The sequence below is a fragment of the Physella acuta genome, unplaced genomic scaffold (genome assembly GCF_028476545.2).
Source record: "Physella acuta isolate Inbredline_101_S28 unplaced genomic scaffold, ASM2847654v3 ptg000339l, whole genome shotgun sequence".
NCBI lineage: Eukaryota > Metazoa > Mollusca > Gastropoda > Physidae > Physella > Physella acuta.
The window spans coordinates 590,001-608,254 of NW_026731858.1; the positions used below are offsets into that span (position 1 = coordinate 590,001).

General features: G+C 32.4%; 1 protein-coding gene across 1 annotated transcript in view; it reads right to left on the reverse strand.

The window, feature by feature from the left end:
- Positions 1 to 16,248, reverse strand: part of LOC131941004 (cilia- and flagella-associated protein 43) — a 30,031-nt gene extending 13,783 nt beyond the window's left edge. The window contains exons 1-12 of the mRNA XM_059299967.1: positions 16,133 to 16,248; positions 12,191 to 12,441; positions 11,006 to 11,099; positions 10,602 to 10,769; positions 3,073 to 3,322; positions 2,792 to 2,885; positions 2,189 to 2,259; positions 1,562 to 1,693; positions 1,201 to 1,317; positions 934 to 1,014; positions 572 to 720; positions 353 to 459 (exon numbers count right to left, since the gene is read on the reverse strand). Coding sequence (XP_059155950.1) covers positions 353 to 459; positions 572 to 720; positions 934 to 1,014; positions 1,201 to 1,317; positions 1,562 to 1,693; positions 2,189 to 2,259; positions 2,792 to 2,885; positions 3,073 to 3,322; positions 10,602 to 10,769; positions 11,006 to 11,099; positions 12,191 to 12,441; positions 16,133 to 16,158 — 1,540 coding nt within the window. The 5' untranslated portion in view covers positions 16,159 to 16,248. The remainder of the gene's footprint in view (positions 1 to 352; positions 460 to 571; positions 721 to 933; positions 1,015 to 1,200; positions 1,318 to 1,561; positions 1,694 to 2,188; positions 2,260 to 2,791; positions 2,886 to 3,072; positions 3,323 to 10,601; positions 10,770 to 11,005; positions 11,100 to 12,190; positions 12,442 to 16,132) is intronic.
- Between the last annotated feature and the right edge of the window lie 2,006 nt (positions 16,249 to 18,254).

Here is an 18,254-nt window from a genome sequence, read left to right on the forward strand (position 1 = left end):
TCTTATGTTAGGAAATATTGTAAAGAACAAATTTAACACAAATTTAATACAGTTTTTCTTTTAATACAGAAAAAAGATTTTTTTTATTCTACCAAAATATATTTAAAAAGACAGTAGATTAAAAAATTATTTTCCTAGTGATTTTTTCATCATCTTTTCCCAGGATAAAATTTTGAAGAGACAAAAATGTATTTGAAAAATGTTTTCATATGTAAAAAAAAATGTTCACCTTCACCCCTAAGACTAAAGCTAAAAGAATTTAACTATATAAAATAGAATCTGTACAATGCAAATTTAAATTAATGGCATTTTTCTTAAAGTCAATATAAAATTCTCTTTCTACATTACTTACTGATATATCCTAAAATGGCAAAATTACTAGATGGTCTTGCATCTATGACAAAAATATGGTTGCATTCTGCAGCAGCAAACAGGATCTTTCCATCGTCTCCATTAAAACTAAGATAAATATAAAGAAATAATAAAAAAAAATTTAAAGTGATTTTTAAAAATGCTTTTAGGTTAGTCAAAAAATGAAATATAATGCCTTGAGTACAGAAAGCAAACTTACACTAATCTAGTTATGGGAGATTTGAACAGCCTTTGGTTTAAGATAACCCTTGGATTAGTTGGCTTGGTTAAATCAACAATGTAGACGTTACCAGACTCTGTGCCAACAGCAGCATAATGAGCTATGGGACAACAGGCCAAGGTGGAGCCCTTAAATTTAAAACAGATAAGGAGGCTTCTTTAAAAAAACAGTAGTCACACATTTTAAAAGTATACTTTAATTTTAAAATCAAATTCTCAAATATTTTTAAATGATAATTTTGACAAAATAGTTATCATATAAATTTCTCTTTCCAAAACTTAACTTATATTTGTGAATAATTATATTTTTTTTTAAAATTATGACTCTAGAACTATACTTACAGGTTCATTGGTTGCAACCTCACCCATAAAAGTACCATCACTGGTTTTCCATACTTGAACATAGCCATCTTGTCGTAGGCACTAGCAAGATAATGATTACACAAATATTGTATTCAACATGAGGAAAAAGCTTGATAAAAATGTACAGCATTTTAATACTTTTATATATTTTTTATCAACTTTAAAAGTGTCAGGTTAGCCTCTTTGATTTTGAATCTTAAAAAATAACAAAACAAAATCAAGCACTAAAAAACGTTTTGGACTTACCACACAACAGTCAGACCCTACACTTAAGCCACCAACACCAACAATGTTGCCCTGATGCAATGATGCAATTGTTACAACTGAGCTGAGGTCACCACAGTTCATCACTTGAATGAGGCCCTGCATTTGTTCAATGGAATTCATATTGATTAAATTATTTTATCCATACACATAAATTTACTTTTTAGTAAGAGTGTGATCATGACTTAATAAATATAAGTAGAAAAATGCTCATAGCAGTTAAATGGTAAATTGTATGTGAATAATGTGCAACAGAAATCTCTACTGAACCCTAATCCGAATTCTGGTAGGTTTGCTTAAATTATATGGTAAATTATATATATAAATAATGTGTAACACAAACCTCAACTGAACCCCAAGCCAAATTCTGGTAGGTTTGGTTAAACTGTAAAGAGGTTAAGGGAGACCCAGTTTCTATTACATCTAGAAGAAACAGCTCATCTTTATGAATTTCAAAAAGCTTGATAGTCCCATCCTAAAATTATAACAAAAAAAGTTTTAATATTTAATGTCTTATATCATATATATATATATATATATATATATATATATATATATATATATATATATATATATATATATATATATATTTATATATATATATATATATATATATATACAATATATATATATATATATATATATATATATACAATATATATATATATATATATATATATATATATATATATATATATATATATATATATATATATATATATACAATATATATATATATATATATATATATATATATATACAATATATATATATATATATATATATATATATATATATATATATATATATATATATATATATATATATATATATATATATATATATATATATATATATATATATATATATATACATATATATATACATATATATCAACATTCTTAATAGTTAGAAAGTAAAATTAAACTATCTTTGAACAGTTAATGCTAACAAAGTTGAAAATCCATACCCGCCCTGCTGTATACAGGCCAAGATTGTGCAGTGCTATAAAATCAAGTGCTCCATGCTCCTCATATTTAACTACAATCAAACGCAAAAAAATTTATATAAATATTATGCAACAGTTATCATTTGACAAACAAGATTTGTACATGGTAGAATACAAAAGTAGGAGAATCTCAAGGAGATAAAAATTATTTCTGTAATAAAAGTGTATTATTCAATCAATACAACAAAATTGAATTTATTTTTAAATACTCCATTTTATTTGATCAAAAGTAAAGGATTATTGTCAAGTTCCAATTGGATTTTTCAAGCCACAAGTAATTCTTAATTTCAAGAAACTGATGGTACTGAATTTGTATGCAAAGTATTTTAAAATAACTCTTCAAGCAGAGCAAATGAATAGATAAAGTGAATTTATAATCTATGTTAGTTCTATGCATACTAATATTTATTGTATTGTATTGTATTGTAACATGCAACATTCTAATAACAACTATGACATTTTTTAAAATTCCAATTATAAATAACAAGATTTTAAAATCCAAATTCAGAATGAATGCTAATAGATGAATATAAAAATGAATTTTTAAATTAAGTTGACTTTTACCAGATTTGGTTTGGGACATGTCTTTTGCTGCTACTGATGCTCTTGTGTGAGAAGAAAAATTCATTATTTTAGCTTTTGTTTGATCACTGTCTACCTGTTTTAAAAGCATAAAATATTTTCTGTTTTTATATAACTTTATTGTAAAAAAATTATTATTTTTGGAAAACTAGCAGTATAAGATACACTGTTCATTTAAAAGAATACTATTATTTTTAAGCAATTTTTTCAAAGATAATTAAATGATAACTAGGTTTGTGTACTGTGTTGAAAAAAAAGTTCACCTTGAGAAGTTGTCCACCTTCACATCCCACATAAAAATCTCCAGTGGGCATCCATGTCATAGATAGTGGTTTCACTCTCAGTGTGATATCTTTGAATTCATGAATCCTTTCAGCGGATGTTCCAGTCAGTCCAGCAACAGTGGATTCAGGAAGTGAAAATTGAAACGAAACTCCTCCAACTGAGGACTTTTCAACATGGCTGAATTCATCATCTAATTTTTCAACATCAATGGGAGGCAGAGATATTTTCCTGAGCAAAATTGAAGTAGATGTTTATTTGTATGGTACAGCAAAAAGCTTTTGATAAAGGGATTACTGGTTATGAAAGTGTACTATTCCTTGGAATCATACCATATTGATGCTACTCTACAATTGGAATCATAAGATATTGATGCTACTGTAACTTGTAATCATAAGATATTGATGCTACTCTACAGTTGGAATCATAAGATATTGATGCTACTGTAACTTGTAATCATAAGATATTGATGCTACTCTACAGTTGGAATCATAAGATATTGATGCTACTCTATAGTTGGAATCATAAGATATTGATGCTACTCTACACTTGGAATCATAAGATATTGATGCTACTCTACAGTTGGAATCATAAGATATTGATGCTACTCTACAGTTGGAATCATAAGATATTGATGCTACTGTAACTTGTAATCATAAGATATTGATGCTACTCTACAGTTGGAATCATAAGATATTGATGCTACTGTAACTTGTAATCATAAGATATTGATGCTACTCTACAGTTGGAATCATAAGATATTGATGCTACTCTACAGTTGGAATCATAAAATATTGACGCTACTGTAACTTGTAATCATAAGATATTGACGCTACTCTACAGTTGGAATCATAAGATATTAATGCTACTCTACAGTTGGAATCATAAGATATTGATGCTACTCTACAGTTGGAATCATAAGATATTGATGCTACTCTACCTTGGAATCATAAGATATTGACGCTACTGTAACTTGTAATCATAAGATATTGATGCTACTCTACAGTTGGAATCATAAGATATTGATGCTACTCTACAGTTGGAGTCATAAGATATTGACGCTACTGTAACTTGTAATCATAAGATATTGATGCTACTCTACAGTTGGAATCATAAGATATTGATGCTACTCTACAGTTGGAGTCATAAGATATTGATGCTACTCTACAGTTGGAATCATAAGATATTGATGCTACTCTACACTTGGAATCATAAGATATTGATGCTACTCTACACTTGGAATCATAAGATATTGATGCTACTCTACAATTGGAATCATAAGATATTGATGCTACTGTAACTTGTAATCATAAAATATTGATGCTACTCTATAGTTGGAATCATAAGATATTAATGCTACTGTAACTTGGAATCATAAGATATTGATGCTACTCTACAGTTGGAATCATAAGATATTGATGCTACTGTAACTTGTAATCATAAGATATTGATGCTACTCTACAGTTGGAATCATAAGATATTGATGCTACTCTACAGTTGGAATCATAAGATATTGATGCTACTGTAACTTGTAATCATAAGATATTGACGCTACTCTACAGTTGGAATCATAAGATATTGATGCTACTGTAACTTGGAATCATAAGATATTGACGCTACTCTACAGTTGGAATCATAAGATATTGACGCTACTCTACAGTTGGAGTCATAAGATATTGATGCTACTCTACAGTTGGAATCATAAGATATTGATGCTACTCTACAGTTGGAATCATAAGATATTAATGCTACTCTACACTGGAGTCATAAGATATTGATGCTACTCTACAGTTGGAATCATAAGATATTGATGCTACTGTAACTTGTAATCATAAGATATTGATGCTACTCTACAGTTGGAATCATAAGATATTGACGCTACTGTAACTTGGAATCATAAGATATTGACGCTACTCTACAGTTGGAATCATAAGATATTGATGCTACTCTACAGTTGGAGTCATAAGATATTGATGCTACTCTACAGTTGGAATCATAAGATATTGATGCTACTCTACAGTTGGAATCATAAGATATTGATGCTACTGTAACTTGTAATCATAAGATATTGATGCTACTCTACAGTTGGAGTCATAAGATATTGATGCTACTGTAACTTGGAATCATAAGATATTGATGCTACTCTACAGTTGGAGTCATAAGATATTGATGCTACTCTACAGTTGGAGTCATAAGATATTGATGCTACTCTACAGTTGGAATCATAAGATATTGATGCTACTGTAACTTGGAATCATAAGATATTGATGCTACTCTACAGTTGGAATCATAAGATATTGATGCTACTCTACAGTTGGAGTCATAAGATATTGATGCTACTCTACAGTTGGAATCATAAGATATTGATGCTACTGTAACTTGTAATCATAAGATATTGATGCTACTGTAACTTGGAATCATAAGATATTGATGCTACTCTACAGTTGGAATCATAAGATATTGATGCTACTCTACAGTTGGAGTCATAAGATATTGATGCTACTCTACAGTTGGAATCATAAGATATTGATGCTACTGTAACTTGGAATCATAAGATATTGATGCTACTCTACAGTTGGAATCATAAGATATTGATGCTACTGTAACTTGGAATCATAAGATATTGATGCTACTGTAACTTGTAATCATAAGATATTGATGCTACTCTACAGTTGGAATCATAAGATATTGATGCTACTCTACAGTTGGAATCATAAAATATTGACGCTACTGTAACTTGTAATCATAAGATATTGACGCTACTCTACAGTTGGAATCATAAGATATTAATGCTACTCTACAGTTGGAATCATAAGATATTGATGCTACTCTACAGTTGGAATCATAAGATATTGATGCTACTCTACCTTGGAATCATAAGATATTGACGCTACTGTAACTTGTAATCATAAGATATTGATGCTACTCTACAGTTGGAATCATAAGATATTGATGCTACTCTACAGTTGGAGTCATAAGATATTGACGCTACTGTAACTTGTAATCATAAGATATTGATGCTACTCTACAGTTGGAATCATAAGATATTGATGCTACTCTACAGTTGGAGTCATAAGATATTGATGCTACTCTACAGTTGGAATCATAAGATATTGATGCTACTCTACACTTGGAATCATAAGATATTGATGCTACTCTACACTTGGAATCATAAGATATTGATGCTACTCTACAATTGGAATCATAAGATATTGATGCTACTCTACAGTTGGAATCATAAGATATTGATGCTACTGTAACTTGTAATCATAAGATATTGATGCTACTCTACAGTTGGAATCATAAGATATTGATGCTACTCTACAGTTGGAATCATAAGATATTGATGCTACTGTAACTTGTAATCATAAGATATTGACGCTACTCTACAGTTGGAATCATAAGATATTGATGCTACTGTAACTTGGAATCATAAGATATTGACGCTACTCTACAGTTGGAATCATAAGATATTGATGCTACTCTACAGTTGGAGTCATAAGATATTGATGCTACTCTACAGTTGGAATCATAAGATATTGATGCTACTGTAACTTGGAATCATAAGATATTGATGCTACTCTACAGTTGGAATCATAAGATATTGATGCTACTGTAACTTGGAATCATAAGATATTGATGCTACTCTACAGTTGGAATCATAAGATATTGATGCTACTGTAACTTGGAATCATAAGATATTGATGCTACTCTACAGTTGGAATCATAAGATATTGATGCTACTGTAACTTGGAATCATAAGATATTGATGCTACTGTAACTTGGAATCATAAGATATTGATGCTACTCTACAGTTGGAATCATAAGATATTGATGCTACTGTAACTTGGAATCATAAGATATTGATGCTACTCTACAGTTGGAATCATAAGATATTGATGCTACTCTACAGTTGGAATCATAAGATATTGATGCTACTCTACAGTTGGAATCATAAGATATTGATGCTACTCTACCTTGGAATCATAAAATATTGACGCTACTGTAACTTGTAATCATAAGATATTGATGCTACTCTACAGTTGGAATCATAAGATATTGATGCTACTGTAACTTGGAATCATAAAATATTGATGCTACTCTACAGTTGGAATCATAAGATATTGATGCTACTCTACAGTTGGAATCATAAGATATTGATGCTACTCTACAGTTGGAATCATAAGATATTGATGCTACTCTACAGTTGGAGTCATAAGATATTGATGCTACTCTACAGTTGGAATCATAAGATATTGATGCTACTCTACAGTTGGAATCATAAGATATTGATGCTACTCTACAGTTGGAATCATAAGATATTGATGCTACTCTACAGTTGGAATCATAAGATATTGATGCAACTCTACCTTGGAATCATAAAATATTGATGCTACTCTACACTTGGAATCATAAGATATTGATGCTACTGTAACTTGGAATCATAAGATATTGATGCTACTCTACAGTTGGAATCATAAGATATTGATGCTACTGTAACTTGTAATCATAAGATATTGATGCTACTCTACAGTTGGAATCATAAGATATTGATGCTACTCTACAGTTGGAATCATAAGATATTGATGCTACTGTAACTTGGAATCATAAGATATTGATGCTACTCTACAGTTAGAATCATCAGATATTGATGCTACTGTAACTTGGAATCATAAGATATTGATGCTACTCTACAGTTGGAATCATAAGATATTGATGCTACTCTACAGTTGGAATCATAAGATATTGATGCTACTCTACCTTGGAATCATAAAATATTGATGCTACTCTACAGTTGGAATCATAAGATATTGATGCTACTCTACAGTTGGAATCATAAGATATTGATGCTACTCTACAGTTGGAATCATAAGATATTGATGCTACTCTACAGTTGGAATCATAAGATATTGATGCTACTCTACAGTTGGAATCATAAGATATTGATGCAACTCTACCTTGGAATCATAAAATATTGATGCTACTCTACACTTGGAATCATAAGATATTGATGCTACTGTAACTTGGAATCATAAGATATTGATGCTACTCTACAGTTGGAATCATAAGATATTGATGCTACTGTAACTTGTAATCATAAGATATTGATGCTACTCTACAGTTGGAATCATAAGATATTGATGCTACTCTACAGTTGGAATCATAAGATATTGATGCTACTGTAACTTGGAATCATAAGATATTGATGCTACTCTACAGTTAGAATCATAAGATATTGATGCTACTGTAACTTGGAATCATAAGATATTGATGCTACTCTACAGTTGGAATCATAAGATATTGATGCTACTCTACAGTTGGAATCATAAGATATTAATGCTACTCTACAATTGGAATCATAAGATATTGATGCTACTCTACAGTTGGAATCATAAGATATTGATGCTACTCTACAGTTGGAATCATAAGATATTGATGCTACTCTACAATTGGAATCATAAGATATTGACGCTACTGTAACTTGTAATCATAAGATATTGATGCTACTCTACAGTTGGAATCATAAGATATTGATGCTACTGTAACTTGGAATCATAAGATATTGATGCTACTCTACAGTTAGAATCATAAGATATTGATGCTACTGTAACTTGGAATCATAAGATATTGATGCTACTCTACAGTTGGAATCATAAGATATTGATGCTACTCTACAGTTGGAATCATAAGATATTAATGCTACTCTACAATTGGAATCATAAGATATTGATGCTACTCTACAGTTGGAATCATAAGATATTGATGCTACTCTACAGTTGGAATCATAAGATATTGATGCTACTCTACAATTGGAATCATAAGATATTGACGCTACTGTAACTTGTAATCATAAGATATTGATGCTACTCTACAGTTGGAATCATAAGATATTGATGCTACTCTACAATTGGAATCATAAGATATTGATGCTACTGTAACTTGTAATCATAAGATATTGATGCTACTCTACAGTTGGAATCATAAGATATTAAAGCTACTCTACAGTTGGAATCATAAGATATTGATGCTACTCTACACTTGGAATCATAAGATATTGATGCTACTCTACAGTTGGAATCATAAGATATTGATGCTACTCTACACTTGGAATCATAAGATATTGATGCTACTGTAACTTGTAATCATAAGATATTGATGCTACTCTACAGTTGGAATCATAAGATATTGATGCTACTCTACCTTGGAATCATAAGATATTGATGCTACTCTACAGTTGGAATCATAAGATATTGATGCTACTCTACAGTTGGAATCATAAGATATTGATGCTACTCTACAGTTGGAATCATAAGATATTGATGCTACTCTACAGTTGGAATCATAAGATATTGATGCTACTCTACAGTTGGAATCATAAGATATTGATGCTACTCTACACTTGGAATCATAAGATATTGATGCTACTCTACAATTGGAATCATAAGATATTGATGCTACTGTAACTTGTAATCATAAGATATTGATGCTACTCTACAGTTGGAATCATAAGATATTGATGCTACTCTACAGTTGGAATCATAAGATATTGACGCTACTCTACAGTTGGAATCATAAGATATTGACGCTACTGTAACTTGTAATCATAAGATATTGATGCTACTCTACAGTTGGAATCATAAGATATTAATGCTACTCTACACTTGGAATCATAAGATATTGATGCTACTGTAACTTGTAATCATAAGATATTAATGCTACTCTACAGTTGGAATCATAAGATATTGATGCTACTCTACACTTGGAATCATAAGATATTGATGCTACTCTACACTTGGAATCATAAGATATTGATGCTACTCTACAGTTGGAATCATAAGATATTGATGCTACCCTACAGTTTGAATCATAAGATATTGATGCTACTCTACAGTTGGAATCATAAGATATTGATGCTACTCTACCTTGGAATCATAAGATATTGATGCTACTCTACAGTTGGAATCATAAGATATTGATGCTACTCTACCTTGGAATCATAAGATATTGATGCTACTCTACCTTGGAGTCATAAGATATTAATGCTACTCTATAGTTGGAATCATAAGATATTGATGCTACTCTACAGTTGGAATCATAAGATATTGATGCTACTGTAACTTGGAATCATAAGATATTGATGCTACTCTACAGTTGGAATCATAAGATATTGATGCTACTCTACACTTGGAATCATAAGATATTGATGCTACTCTACACTTGGAATCATAAGATATTAATGCTACTCTACAATTGGAATCATAAGATATTGATGCTACTCTACAGTTGGAATCATAAAATATGATGCTACTCTACAATTGGAATCATAAGATATTGATGCTACTCTACAGTTGGAATCATAAGATATTGATGCTACTGTAACTTGTAATCATAAAATATTGATGCTACTCTACCTTGAAATCATAAGATATTAAAGCTACTCTACAGTTGGAGTCATATGCTATTGATGCTACTCTACAGTGGGAATCATAAGATATTGATGCTACTCTACCTTGGAATCATTAGATATTTTGTACCACACTGCTCAATGTTCCACAGTGTTATACTGTTTGGGTTGATCATGCAGATTTGCCTCCAGTTAGTTTTATTGAAAGATAATGAATATATGGGCTCAGGAGAGACATCATATGATGTCAATTTTGTTCCTGTTAGGTAATTCCTACAGAAACAGCACAAAAAATAACAAACAGTGAATTGAGATTTATCATGTATTACTAAAACATGTACAATAAGGAAACAATTAACTGTAATATGACAGGATAATAAAAAAAAAATACTTTAAAATATGATGCATGATGTAATATTAATAACATCAATCTGCACATTGATGCCTGTATTTGTTGTGTGAGATAATAACACTTTTATAAAAGTGCAACAGCATTCATAAAATCTTACCATAGTATAAGAGTAAAGTTAGGAACCGCAGAAACACTGATAAGGTGGTCTCCTTCAGAAAAAACCAGCTGTTGAAACTCCAGGTCAGCACCATCTAATAAAAGTAAATTAAAGTTTCAAAATTAAACTAAAGTAAAAAAAATGCATTTCAGCATTGAAATCTCTTACAGGACAGTGTGTATTGGAATGTGTGATTATACAGTACAGCTAAGGGGTCATCCATTTATGATGCCACACGGGGGGGGGGGGGGGGGGGGGTCCGAAAAAAATTGACTTTTGCAGACGCGTATGGGCTTATATAAGATAAATAAGTGGATTTTTGGTGACGGGGAGGGGGGGGGGTGGTCAAAAATTTAAAAAAATTGTGGACGTCATAAATGGATGACCCCTAATCTAAAAGTTTCAAGTTCCAGTACAAAAACTGTTGTGTTGAATATTATGGGCAACTTTTTAACTGTTTGAAATGTTGAGGGTGTACTTAAACCTGACACATTTAAATTAATAAAAATACAATGGAGCAAACAATATTTTAGACCTCCCAATAGTTAGTGAAATATAAAACACAAAGTGTATTTAAATTTAAAATAATCTTTGAAAGTGTCTTTTGTTAGTTTTTTTTCTTTAAAAATTATGCTTTTGAGGTATAAAAACAAATTAGGGACTGGTAGGGGCTAATATAAAAAAAAAAGAATGTAGTCTAAGACCTGTAAAATCACACCTCAGCTCAATTTATATGTTGTTTTATACATTTTTAGTGGGGTCGGCGTGGTCGAGTCAGTTAAGCTCATGATTGCTAAACCGAAAAGTCTCGAGTTCGAACCCTCGGGCAGATGAGGCTCGTTAGCTGGGGACAGCCACTCTTCTAGGAGAGACAACTCCAAAATCAAACAACTGCTGCCTTGTAGTCTGTTCTTGGTTGGACAAAGGCTATGGAAGCAAATCCAAAAAGAAAAGCAGGCTGAAATCGGAGTCACTGGCCTCAATGGCGCATAACCAGTTGACACGTAATGCTTAATTGTGTTGGAGGCGTGGTCGAGTCGGCAAAAAGCACATGGTTGATAAATTCGAGTTCAAACCCACTGGCAGATAAATCTCGATCCCCTTCAACACTAATAATTAAGAACCAAGAAGAAGAAGAAGATACATTTTTAAACTTTAAAATCATTTTTAAGAAAACAATTTTACCTTGCAACACAGATATTTCTGTGTATGTTGGGTAAGCATACACATAAATGTTGGGGTTCTCTCCATATTCACCAACAGCAATGTGTTTGTTTATTTTATGAACAGCCATAGGCCCAATGGCTGTTCCTTTAAAAGCAAAAGAACTTTGTTTGCCATCGGTAGAAATAGTTTTAAAGTTTCTACCACACTGGTAGCATAATACATTTGGCTCAATGAATGAAAGCGGAGAACCATTGTAGCCTTGGCACCATCTGCATAATCATAAACGTAAGATATAATTTAAAACTTTCATCCACCAATATAAAAAAGGTAATTACAACTGTAATGAATTGAACAATATGGAATGAATGCACAATTTAAAAACAAATATCAATCTAAATCTAAATTCGAAAATCATATGATTTATTAATCACTTAAAACAAATCTGAGGAAAATTTTACAATGCAAATTTAAAGTTTCCATTTTCAATAGTAAGTAACAAGCTGAAATAGTTTTTACTAAGAGTAAGAGTAATTCTTTTTCCAAACTGGCACAATTTAAAAAAAAATTTCTTTTAAAACTTTGCAGTTATATATTGAGGTGTGGACCCAAAGAACTCAAAATATAGTCTAGCTCTGTTCAGTTTTTAATATAAAGACTCATGTGAGAACCTGTTTACTCAAGTTCAGTATATTTCTAATCTTGATTAATTAATACTTATTTTTAAATTTCACTTTTTTCTTTATTATCTTGCATTAAATAACAAAGGCAAGGAGATTAAAAGAGAGTAGCAGTGTTTTTATTCATTACAGTGGTGAGGACTCCCCAGTTTACATACTACATACCAGTAGCCAGGATCGTCTCAAGGGGGGGGGTTCCAATTTTTACCCGGGGACAAACTTTCGATTTGCACCCCCCCCCCCCTCAAACTTTCGATTTGCACCCCCCCCCCTCAAACTTTCGATTTGCACCCCCCCCCCCCTCAAACTTTCGATTTGCACCCCCCCCCCTCAAACTTTCGATTTGCACCCCCCCTCAAACTTTCGATTTGCACCCCCCCCTCAAACTTTCGATTTGCACCCCCCCCTCAAACTTTCGATTTGCACCCCCCCTCATACTTTTTATATATACCGAGGGGTCTATGGGGGGGGGGGGGTTATGACCCCCCCCTAACCCCCCCCCTGCCTACGCCACTGCTACATACATACTACACAGATCATAGTTTACATAATAATATAATATATAGACTAGAATTAGATTATTAGAGTTATAGTAGTTGTACCATTGTTTGGGTTAGAGGTCTGTTTTGTTATTATAACTTATTGCAACTATTTTTCTAGAAAACAGAGTCCTCACTAATTTAATTAAAATATTTTTATGTCCTTACAGTTTTAAAAGAATTGTTAAATTCATAAATTGTAAGTAAAAAACCCTGAAATATAAAATTAATTTTAGGGGCCTAAATTTTTATTATTAGGCCTACATTACTACAATAATTTAAAATTAATAGTTATAGAGTCCAGAGTTATAGTAGTTGTACCATTGTTTGGGTTAGAGGTCTGTTTTGTTATTATAACTTATTGCAACTATTTTTCTAGAAAACAGAGTCCTCACTAATTTAATTAAAATATTTTTATGTCCTTACAGTTTTAAAAGAATTGTTAAATTCATAAATTGTAAGTAAAAAACCCTGAAATATAAAATTAATTTTAGGGGCCTAAATTTTTATTATTAGGCCTACATTACTACAATGATTTAAAATTAATAGTTTAGGCCGGATTGTTGCTTATATGACTGGATTGACCTCTGACCCTGAAACGTCACGCGTCGTTTTTTGACGGTTTTTTACGTTTATTTTAGGGGTCCTATCCACGACAAATGAAAAAACTGCTAATATCGCAAATTCTCATCATTATTTTAATGCGATATGCTAAATAAATGGACGCCATGCCTGAAAATAACCGAAAAAAATCGCCAGATATGTGGTTTTAATTAATACACGCTATTCTTGTCAAGTACTCTTGGGAAAAACTGAACTGCCGCCTTAAACGGCCCAGTACATGGTCGAAACCCCCTGGTACAAATGCAGAAATATATAATTGAGATATTTATAATGAGTAATTACAGTTATGTTGATTCGCCTTTTTTATATCGAATTTCCATATGAGGTACCCATGCAGACATTTCTGTCCGCTTTGTTTACTATCGTGACGTCATTGTTACGCTAGTTACCTCACAGAAACAACTCGTTTTTGTTTTTTGCGGAATGAACTGTTAAGTCTAGTATTTTAATTATAATTCAATTGTAGCGTGTGCAGAAAAAGTAAAATTATGGAAATTATTTTTGTATTAGTAATTTTATTAGTATATTGATTTTTTCTTCACTGTGGGCCGACAGTAGCTGCATTGAATTTAATTCGTGACCGGTGGTTAACCTCGTCAACGCTGCGTGGCCTATTCGTTTATATAATTAGTGATGTTCGTTCAGTGGCCTTTTTCAGAGCTAGGCCTAATTACGGGCGTTTTTTAGACTTAATTGATCGGCCGTTAGCCCATTTCATTGCTGCGTATTTTAAAAAATGCTCGTTCAGCGGCCTTTTTTTTTTTGGCGCTAAATAATCTGTTTACGGGCATTTTAAGCGTTTATTTATTTTTTTAAGCTAGACGTAGATCTAGTTTAAAAAATATTTTTTAATACAGCTGGCTGCAGGGGGGGGGGGGTGCAAATCGAAAGTTTGAGGGGGTGGGTGCAAATCGAAAGTTTGAGGGGAGGGGGGTGCAAATCGAAAACTTGAGGGGGGGTGCAAATCGAAAATTTGAAAGAAAGTTTGTCCCCGGGAAGAGTCGCTACGCCTTTGGGGGGGGGGGGGGCTGACACCATTAAGTGCCGCACCGGGTGACACCCGACCTCGCTACGCCACTGGCTGGCTGTCTTGCATGCCTGATATGTGAACTTAAAAAAAAAATGACCGAACTTTTAAAAAAAATGACCAGAAGTAGGGAAGTAGGTCTGTTTTTCAATTGGCTAGAGGGAGAGGGGGGGGGGGAAAGAGAGAGAGAAGTGAAGACACCGACCATCTCGTGTACGCGTGTTCATGCTATGACGTGTACTATAGGCCTGCTGAACTCACGGTGACCCGCGACCGTGGTGGGATTTTTCATCCACAGGATAGTAAACGTAAGCAAGCAATCACGCGAGTGACGATGTTTGGAGATTTAAAAAAAAAAAAAATCACATACGTCATGTTTTCAAGATGAAAAAAAATGTAATGTAAAAAAAAAAAAAAAATACCATGTATGAACCTCAGCTGCCACACTGTTGACTCAATATAATGTGAATTGAGTGTAAAATGTATTTGTATTTATAAACGATCATAACTGTTACTATCATATTATTTTAAGCATATTTATTATTTATTATTTAAAATTAGAATTTGAAATAAAAATATTTATTATGGTCATTTGATTTATGCAGGTGTTCATTACTTCATAAAATGGTATGAATAACATGTAGAGTAGAATTTAATAAATAATAAAATAACTAGATCTAGTTTTATTATCAACCAGTTGCTTTTTGTTATTTTCCGGTGAGTAAATTACCTAAGCTGACGCAATTACCATGGCGGGAATTAAAAGCTCGTGTACACAAGTCGACGACGTCATGTTATGCCAAGAACGCTGTTTTGTCATTCATTTTCAATTTTGATTAATTTTCAAATTCTCTCTTTTCTCGTCAACCGAGTAAGCTAGATATTTAAATGTGGTGTCAAATGTTCTCTTAAGGGGTAAGGAACTTAATGGTGTATTTGAAATAACAGAATATTTTATTTTAAAAAATCCATAATTTAACCTATAATAGTTATAGACTATAGAGTCCAGAGTTTACAGGCGTAACAGGGGGCCTAAACAAAGTAGGTGGCAATCAGCAAAGATTCTGCCTAATATTTTCTAAATAATGCTTACGCTAGGTTAAGAACTCCAGTGTCCATAACCAATAAATTACGCCAATTACGCGATTTATTTACTATCGCTCGGAGAAAATCCGAAGACACTCATCAGTGCGATCAAGCCACACATTCGTTGCTAAGTAATAACAAATCCCAGAATTGAAACCGGAAAAGAACCAGGTCATTATTTAGGTCAAAATATTATAGTCCAAACATTATTTGAATAAAAACGGGTCATTTTGGACATTTTTAAACTGACGACGGGACATCCGTATATATTTGATTTACTAGATCTACAAAAATATTGTTTATATGTAAGGCATATAGTTCTAATAAAATTTTAAAGTTATTCATTCTATAAACTGCCGGACGTAAGCTTCGCCTGATGCAGTGGCGGAACTAGATATCTAGTAAGAAAACAAAACTCAGCCTACACCCCCCCCCCTCAAAATTGCAGTTGAATTTTTTTTTAAACATCGATATTTTCCCAAAATCTTGTCTGAACTCTGTCAAAATAGAGTAGTTTAATTAATTCCTATTAGGCCCTACACTTTATTAAAACAGTTTTCTAAAACGCATAATAACGTCTAAAATTCTTTTTCTAACATTGCTTTTTACTTTCTTAGTTGATCAGGCGCGAGTCTGTCCACATTGCCACTGAGACGCCCCAGGGTGTTCTGGGAGCAAACTGTCAGTTTACGCTGATCACCCTCCGCAACGGTGATAGAAAACAATGGTGCTTACACGGGAGACCAAGGAGCTGAATTTAGTGGTACATATTCTTATATATTCTGTATTATTTATTATTTGTAGGATAAGGATAGCAGTTTTACTAATTTATCAAACATATATTTTACAGTGGGATTTTGGGCCATAAACAACGCAACAAAGAAGCACTGTTTGAAATTCTTCTAAACATCAAGAAGCTTCTCGAGCTATGGACTTTGTTTTTGTTTTCAAATAATTTTGCTGGCGACAGCGACGTGTGTTTTATTTAAGGGAAAGATAACTCAACCTTCTCAATTGTTTAAAAACAAAGAAAAAAGTAAGAAAATACAATTATAAGTATCTTTTTTAATAAATAAATTTGGCGACAATTTTTGGACCCATTAAATAGCCATCCCCCCTGCACCTCCCCCAAAGCACACTTTCGAGATCCGCTGGAGCTATATTAATGCCAATTTATTTCAATTTATGAACGTGTACGTGCCCCCTATCTGGCTGTCTGAGGGGGAGCAACAAGTCACGGAAGAAATAATTCAAATTTTAGTTTGACCTATCTTTTATTATATTGTTTTTGTAGTGGTTTTTAATGTTTGCGCGGTAGAGTGATTGTAGAGTAAAGATAATCCAGCCGCAACTATAGTATTTTATTTTTCTAAAATAAGCATAAAAATGCCCGAAAATTAAATTAAAAAAAAAATTATGGTCAACTGTAGTCCACCTCAAACACCCCCCCCCCCCCCCACACACACACGCGGTGCGGGGTCCGATGGTTTTGGAGTTTTGTCACTGGCACATATGTTAACACCGATGGCGATTAAGATTGGAAGAAATAATACCCCCCCCCCTTCAATTTTCCATGGCTTTTAATTTTTATATCGCACCGTCATTTTGCATTTAGCCTCTTGCATTTATTTTAATAAGTCATAGATTTTAATTATTTCTAAATATAGTTTTGGATGTTGTTAAAGTAGCGTACGTTAATGACGTCACATATCTAACTATGAGTGAGTTCTGTCATCAGTGATGATCAGATGTGTGACGTGAGGAACTTTCGCGTTAGGATTTCAGGTCATTAAGAAAAATGTCAAACATGTTGTTTTTTTTAAATGATGCCCTTATATATGTGTTATATATTTTAAGTGGACAGGGTAGGCTAAATAGTTTGTCTAATTCTTTTGGTAGGTCACTTATTAATAGGATAAAAGAAGAAATAGAAGTAAATACAAATTGACGACTCAGTGTACATACAATCTCCTGAACTTAATCATAAGCTAACTTTATTAGTCTGTTTTCACTTTTGAAAAGTAATAATAGGGATTTTATAGGCTAGTAAAAATAACTATAGACCCCCATATAATAAATGCATCTATGGCTAGAGCTTCAAAACATTTACATCTCTTAAAGCATAGCTC